This window comes from Embiotoca jacksoni, unplaced genomic scaffold, assembly GCF_022577435.1.
Source record: "Embiotoca jacksoni isolate LCO1_2020_lvr unplaced genomic scaffold, fEmbJac1.0.p SCAF_53, whole genome shotgun sequence".
Lineage (NCBI taxonomy): Eukaryota > Metazoa > Chordata > Actinopteri > Embiotocidae > Embiotoca > Embiotoca jacksoni.
In genome coordinates, this window is record NW_027185407.1 from 1,482,001 (window position 1) to 1,490,030 (window position 8,030).

An 8,030-nucleotide genomic window follows, 5' to 3' on the forward strand; every position below is an offset into this window, starting at 1 on the left:
ATTTCAGCCAAACTAATTGCTTCACAGCAGAAACACTTTTATCGCTCGTACACACCAAATCAGCTGACATGTAACTGCCATGAGTTCATTCATGTTGTAAATCTGTGTAAAATACAATAACACCAGCACCAATGCTAGAACACACAACCTGGCATGAATCAGACTTCCTGTAAGTCCTCTGCTCTCGTTACAGAATCTCAACCCAACTGTCTGTGATGTTTTTCATCTTTAACTTTCCTGGCTGCTCCTTTCATCTCCTTCATGTAACTCTACGTTAACTTTGCCTTTGAAAGGGAAGTCGTTGATCACATGCAGAAAGTTGTGAGTGCACACCTTTACTTTCAAGCCATTTATTCTGTGTAATTGGCAGCTCAGACGCTCCTCCTCCTCCTCCTCCTCCTCAACCTGCACACACTCAGACGTGATGCTGGACAGACGACTGACAGCAGAGCATGTAATACACACGTCCGTCCACTAGGGGGAAACGTATCAATGTCGTGTGCTTCAGAAAAACAAAACCATGTGGTTACGGCCAGAAAAAAACCCTCCTCTGTTTATGTCATGTTCTTCTCACATCGAGACGTTTCCAGGCGTGTCAATGACACGCTTCCCTGTAATGGACCGGCGTGTGTATTACACGCTTTGCCGTGCTACTGAGCTGCAGAGAGCTGCCATTGCTGCATCAGTCTTTTGGCATCATCAGCTCTTTCTCCCACAGGTCCATATGATTGTTCCAATCTGTCCTCCAAAGCCTGATTCACTCCAGTTTTGGCAAAACAACTAAAGAGAGAGCGAGAGAGAGAGAACCTGATACCTCTTAACAAAACCAAACACGGACAAAGCTTCCCAGTAAAATGACACTGAAAACAATTTGATGAAAAAAGATTAATATCTCCATTATCTCCTTCATGTTTCCTGCTGCTGTTGTTGGGTTTTAATCCGAGTGTCTCCACCAGATCTGAAAGCTTCAGCAGATAAGAACTCTCTCACACAGTCGCTGTAATCATCTGCAGCACCGACGAGCTCTCGAAGAGGAGCTCAGAGAGGCTTTTAGAAACGAAGAAAGAGGTTCAGTTGGCGCCAGAGGAAAGAGCAGCAGCAGCAGCACGTTCATAACAACGCTCGGCTGCGCTGCCGCTCTGAAAGGACCTCGTGAAAAACGTCTCATCACACTTCTTTCAATTCAGTCAGGTGAGAATTTAAGTTGACAGAGTGTGAGGCATCAGGAGAGATGATGTGAGCTGGACTGACAGAAACAAAAGCAAAGCTACAGGCAGGATGGACGTCTTTTTCTTTATTTCCCCAATTCTCTGCTCTAGAAATACGCCTGCTCGGTCCAACCATGCTTAGAAATGCATTCATAAAATATAGCAGTGTGCACGTCGCAAAGAAGAAAAACATAAATACTATTGTGCAAAAAATGAGAGTAGTTCTATAAAGTACCTGTAACAAAGCTTTTATTGACATTTGAAGAAATCATTTATTAATATTATAAGTGTGAACATAAATTGTGGAATGTTTTATATCAAAAAGCAAAGACCTGTAATTATATAGCAGAGCATTCACAAGTTAAAAAGCCTGAGATCTCTGGTGTTGTTTTTACTGGACACTCTTGTGGGAAGTTTCCCAACTTGTTTAACAAACCTCGAGATGCACAGACGATTCAAAACGACTGTTTCTTACGTCACATGTTTTGTTAGAGATTATGAATGTTGTTGTCGACATGAAAACCAGGTCTGGTTTTTAGAGTTGTTCAGCTGAAGTTGTTGCTGCAGCAGTTTGTGAGTTCAGACTCAGCGTGGCTTGAATGTGAGTGTTTATGAATTTTTACGACTTCTTGTTACCTGGAAAGCTGTCGAGCAGCTTACTGAGCCAACTGATGAAATTCATGCTCGATGCAGAACAGAAGTAACAAACAGCTGTGATCACCCGCTGTGCTGATAAGAATAAAGTGTGCATGCAATTCCTGAGATGTGTTTCCACTGCAGCCTCTGGATGGAAGCTAACCGTCCTCGCAGCTTGGGAATGTGTATCGGTTTATTCTTGTAAATAATATGGTCGACATACAACTGAAAAATAAACAAAATAGATCTGTGAAAGTCACAGATCAAACTGCTGCTCTTGCACCTTTCCATGCAAATGCAACATAATAAGATCCCTGTCTTAATAACCTGATGCAACATTTATAATAATCACACACAACATTCTGCGTCCCCTGTGACTCTTCCATGTAAACACATACACACACACACACACACACACACACACACACACACACACACACACACACACACACACACACACACACACACCTCTCCATCCTGCCTGTTCAGAGGGAGCAGTGATGATTCAGCCCTCCAATCAGGAGGCCGCCCCACATACCCAGCAGGTCTAACACATCTGAGTAAAATCAGAGCAGCACAAACTGCTGACGGCACCGTGGAATATGAACGTGAGCCCTGAACATCCTCCCACACCGATGATGGACTCGGTATCTGTTCAGCAACGATCACTCGTCTGATTCGGTGCACGTGACAGAACCAACCATCGGAGCCCTGAGGGTCGGTTTGCTTTCTGAAATGAATAATGCAGCATGATGTGTCTGATGTGTTTATCAAACCGCCCTGAAAGCACAAACAAGTATTTGTAAACGTGTGTTGGAGAATCTACTGTGTGTCTGTTTCTGCGACTGATTGGACGTCTGCTCAAATATTCACAGTTCAAGTCTGTTTCCAGTTTTGATGATAAGTTGGTGTGAGAGAGAGGAAGATGGGGAGCGACTCCACACTCTGGGTCTTTGAACTCTCTACGGATGCGAGATGGCCGAGCACTTCACACATTATGTACTTTACCAACACAGAAATGATCACCTGGCAGGTGTTCCTGCAGTTTTTGGTTTACAGCACAAACAAATAACCTCTGATCTCTGAAAGACTCGTTTTTCTTCACTCATGATTATAAACGTCTCCCAAACAAAGAAACCGACCTGGAGTGTTTCCAGCGCCGGCATCAGTGTTCAATCTGTTGATTGATTCACTGAGCTTCCTTTTTTTTTTTTCCTTCTCTGAGCTCTCGACGGTTACGGCGCGGGGAAAATTGCCTGCGAGGGATTTATGGCCTCATTTGGATGAATGTGTTTGAGAGTCGATTTACATTTTAAATGGAAACATTACCTTTCCTTTTCCCCGGATCAACCGGCTGTTTATGAGTCACTATAAACACAGACACAGTAAAGATGCCACCGTAGTGTAAAGTTTACGGCACCCACTCTGCTGCCGCTCCACCTCTACGCCTCCTCGTCCATTCGGCCTGATTCTCCCGCTGCAGGTGTCTGACTGAGTCTTAAAATACAACCGAGAAAGCAAAAGGTAAAGTTTCTGAATAGGTCGTCTCTTCTCAACATTTATACTCACTGAGGTTCAGAAGTGATTCTTGGCCTTGAGAACAACAGTTGGAGAAAAACATCAGCCTTCGATGTCTTCACTGAGCAGCAGAGGGCGTTTACTCAGTCGTCACAGGATGTTTACATGTTTACATGTTTTCTGAGTGATGCTTACTCGCTGACCGCATCACTGTCGCGCCAATTCAAGACATTAAAACACCCTCCTGAGTAATATTGTGATTATGCCACAAGTTATCAACTTAATAAAATACGTAATCAAAATATATTCATATTTTGGGGCAATTTGCTCTTAACATATTAAAAGTTGTTGTTAGTACCATCTCCGTTTCCATGGCAATACATGTGGTAGGACTAACAACTGGAAAACATCAGTAGACTCTTATGTAATCAATGCAATGTTTACTCCTCCAGGAAGTAGTCCGAGCCTTCGTAACGACCGAGCAACAGAGACGATTTCTAGGCCGTCTAATCCTAAAATGCAAAAGTCATAAAAAATGAATGTAAAAAAAAATAGATGCAATCATTTCCACAATTCACATGTTTCAATCTAACGAAATATTATGCTGCAATTCAAATTTTGGAGATGGCAGTGATATTTTCTAATAATCCGCACGGTGGGTGGTCGTGCTGATTTGAGCACATTTCAATCAGATTTCTTGGCTGGAAATACGAAGTGTATAACAAAATACATTTAAGATATGAAAGGAAACAAAGGAGTGAGAGATTCAACAGTTGTCTCGGCCTGATTCCTGATGTCTTTACACCTAAAATCCAACCAGCACTTCGAGGATCAAAAATGAACTGAAACACACTAATTGGTTTGCTTTTAATCGTGCAAATAAATGCAGTTCTGCCTGTTCATATTTCCATGATTTGTTCTTTTAAAAGTCCAAAGTCTCAAAATACTAAGCCCAGTTTCAAGGCCTAAATTGCTGGAGTTCAGTTTTATCTCGATGTTAAGACCCATCAGTTCCTCGCTTGCTTGAGAATCCCTCCACCCACCTCCTCCTCACTAGATTAAAGAAAGTTCACGCTGAAGGCAAAGATGAGTGTCTTCCTCTCTCACTTTCTTTGGTGCAGAAGTCGTTCTCTCTCTTTAAGAGTATTTCAGTCCACATGTAGATATGTTGTCAGAAGCAGTCCTTCTTAAAGCTCTTTTTGGGTTCTTAAAATATGAGAAGTTCACTTCATGCTTCGAGAAATAAAATCCCTCGCATGACCTCTTTATTTCTGACTGTTCTTCAGATAATAGCATGTTTATTTTTTTGTATCAACATTAAGCATTTCAAAACTGATAAATATGCTGAAGGCTCTCATATATTCAGAGTCACAACTTGAACTGCATTCTGTCTCTGCTCTTCGGTCTTGATTGCTGGAATGGCTGACCAACATGAGAGTAAACAAACCACTGATCCTGGTTCACAGCTCGTCTCCACATCCTGTACCAACACTGTGACGTCTCCTCTCAGCTTTACACAACCCATTCTCTCCGTATCGGTGCTGCAACCGTCGCTGTTTCTACAGTTCCTTCCTCTACACTTACAGCCATGAGCCACTGCTCCTCTGGGACGTATCATCGATGCACTGAAGAATTGTCACATGTTCCTCTGGTGCAACCAGCAGCCCGCTGGTTTCCCTTCATCCCGAGGAGAAGGTCATGCTGGCTGCAGGAGATGTGAAACACGTCACCCAGTTCCATTCGGTTCCATCCAGACTCAGATCTTATTAGCAGGTGACTCTGCTCGTCAGGTTTGGCCGTTTGAAATGTAGCTTCACAGAAGGTCAGGTAGACACAGAGTCATTCACGAGCCACTTTTCTGTCCAGTCGTTCCCCCTCAAATTACTGGACTTATAACCGAGGCAGCATTCAGTTGTTTTCCCACTCTGTGCTCTCCACACCGACCTGCTGCTCATCTCCTCCACCTCCACCTGCATTAGCAAAATGTTGTTTTCTTTGTTTGTAATATGTGCTCGTTGCTCGCCCGGGTGGTTTGTGATCGCAGGACCTGTCTGTGTCATGCTTGCTCAGATCGTCCCAGAGCATCACTGAACTCGCTGCCTAACTCAACGCATGTCTCTCTGTAATAAACGTTTGAATCTGACGCAGTGTCTGGACTCAACTAGGGTAGAAAGAAAGAGGAAAGGCCTGATAATATGATACAACAAACATCTTATTCACCAGTTCTGGATGTTTTATAAGAGAGAAAAACAAGAATAAAAACTCAAACGTGTATAGAACAAAGCAACTAAGGCTGAAGAGTTGATTGTGTGATGATCCATTCATTAGGTGTTAATCTACTGAATTTCAATGTCTGTAAAGGAGTTCAAATATATCCCAAAAGCTACAGAAAATGATATGTAAATGACCTGTAGAAAAATAATCGTATTTCTCATTATAAATACACTGGAGTTCATACAATTAAAATACAGCAATGGAAGAGCCAGTGTTCATTGGAGACATGCCAACAAGGGTGTGTGCTTAAATTGTCTGTTCACCTCTTTGTAATATTTGTTTACAGAATCTGCACAGAATCATTATCAGAGAAACACAACCAGACAGAGAGAGTGTGCAATTAAATTGATTCCAGTAAAGTGCATGAGTGTGTGTGTGTGTGTGTGTGTGTGTGTGTGTGTGTGTGTGTGTGTGTTGTGTGTGTGTGTGTGTTGTGTGTGTGTGTGTGTGTGTGTGTGTGTGTGTAGCAGCACTGATCTGTGGTCAGTGGGAAAGTTGGGGAGTGGCAGGATGCCGTGAGAACCGGAGGTTACGTTGTGATGTCAGGAGTGAAGTGTGGCGGTCAGTAAGTGTGCTTCGGGCTCTGAGTCATGTTTTCTGGATGCACAGGTACAGTACGTGTTGGAGCAAAAATATCACCTCTCAGTCCAAAATGTTTATATTCTAATTTTTAATGTCATTATTTACAGCTGAGGTTAACACGGAGCTTTGAAATGGTAGATTAAGGTTGACGTGTGCGTGTAGTAGTGTATCGTACCTGCCTGGAATGAGATTCAAAGGTCAGTTTGGCTCACATCAAACACACACACACACACACACACACACACACACACACACACACACACACACACACGCCAACAGTGAGATAGTTTAGGTCAGATCCGCCCCACTGATGTCCATCACTCCTCCTGTCTGGTTGTGATTCTGTTGAATCCTCAGACTGAACAAACCCTTCGTTTTTTGTCTCAACACTGAAATGCCTCCAGTATCTTCCGAACCCAGTCAACCTCTGCACAAACACAACAGACTACGTAGCGTCTCACAACAATGCTGGTTACAATCTGAAACCAACACTGGACTGTACTACAGCTCCATTAACGCCAGCAGTATTTTACCTTCCCACCGATGCAAACACTGCATGCTTCGTTTTATGAGACAATACAAATCTCACTCCGTTCAGCCAGGGCTCCGAGCTGCGCTGAAATCCGTGGGAACATCTCTCTAATTGCACATTAACATAAACTTACCCGCCGAGACTCGAGGGACGCCGAGACAGCCGAGGACGAGCAGGACAATTATCTCCATGTTTCTAACGCTCGGACGACGTGCGGTCCCATTGACTCCGGCCGGGGGGGCTGCGCGAACCGCCGGACCGGGGAGCTGTGTTGTGGTGCTGCTCGGCATTCACGTCAGTTCATGCGTATCGTCTCGACTGGAAAAAGGGACAACGGCGGTCTGTCAGAGGCTTTTTCAGCACCTCGGACAGCGCTCCGGAAACACCCTCAGCAGCGTCGGCTGTCCGCGAGCCGCCGGCGACCAGCGAGCAGCAGCCGGCCACTGAGCAGCATTCCCGGCTGGTGTCGAGCCTTGCGTCGTCGGTGCTCCGACTGAGCTCCGAAGCCCTCCCCGATCTGCTGCCGCTGCTGGTGATGCTGGAGGTGGTGCAGACACAGTGGGACGTGCTGGCTTTGTGTACGAGCGCGTGGACTGTCCCTGCCTGCCACACTGACTCCGGAAGAAAACCTGGCTGTCACATTCATGAAATGAAAGTCTTCAAATGTAAAAAATAAAATACTTTGAGGATGTTCTGACCCCCCACTGTTCGCTAATGTTCAGTCGTTATGGCCTCCAACATTTCCCATCCTCTCCATCCCACATATTTCACACTAGAAAAAGGCCTACCATCCAACACGTCTCCGCTCTCAGACTTCTTCCAGCCTCCAGCAGCAGGAACAAACAGCGCGGGACGAGCAGAGCTGATCAGCCTGTCACCAGAGAGAAGCGCCTCTCCTCTCCTCTCCTTCCTCTCCTTCCTCTCCCTCATCCTCCCGCTTCACTCACTTGCCCACTCGGTGAGCCAGTAGCTCTCAGAATTATTGCTGCCCACTCATGGATTAAATATGCATACACTTTCCCACGCAAACAGACGAAGTCTCTGCTGAGCTGCTTTCAACCGTTTTTTTTTTCTTTCTTCTTTTCCATTTTAAAAATAAACACGTGCCTCTTGACTTTGCCACTGAGTTGACACCCCCCGCTCCCCTCCTTCCACCACCCTTTTTGCTCAGATTGTTTCAGAAGCGAGTACAGAAGTGGATAAAGTCCGAAATATACAGTACCTGATGGTGTCCCTGCAGCGCGCTGTGGATTTGAAGCTCCCCCTGTTAGTTTGTGTGA

At 44.8% G+C, this 8,030-nt stretch overlaps 1 protein-coding gene across 7 annotated transcripts in view; it reads right to left on the minus strand.

Moving 5' to 3' along the window:
• fndc5a (fibronectin type III domain containing 5a) overlaps positions 1-7,825 on the minus strand; it is a 26,204-nt gene extending 18,379 nt beyond the window's left edge. For 6 of the 7 annotated variants that reach the window (XR_011179402.1, XM_069172431.1, XM_069172430.1 and 3 more), the window contains exon 1: positions 6,884-7,628. Coding sequence is in view for 6 of the 7 variants with exons in the window: in XM_069172431.1 (XP_069028532.1) it covers positions 6,884-7,040 (157 nt within the window). In the remaining variant the exon portion in view is untranslated. Of the gene's footprint in view, positions 1-6,883 lie in introns of all 7 variants that reach the window. The other variant, XM_069172432.1, reaches the window with a different exon arrangement.
• Positions 7,826-8,030: the final 205 nt, after the last annotated feature.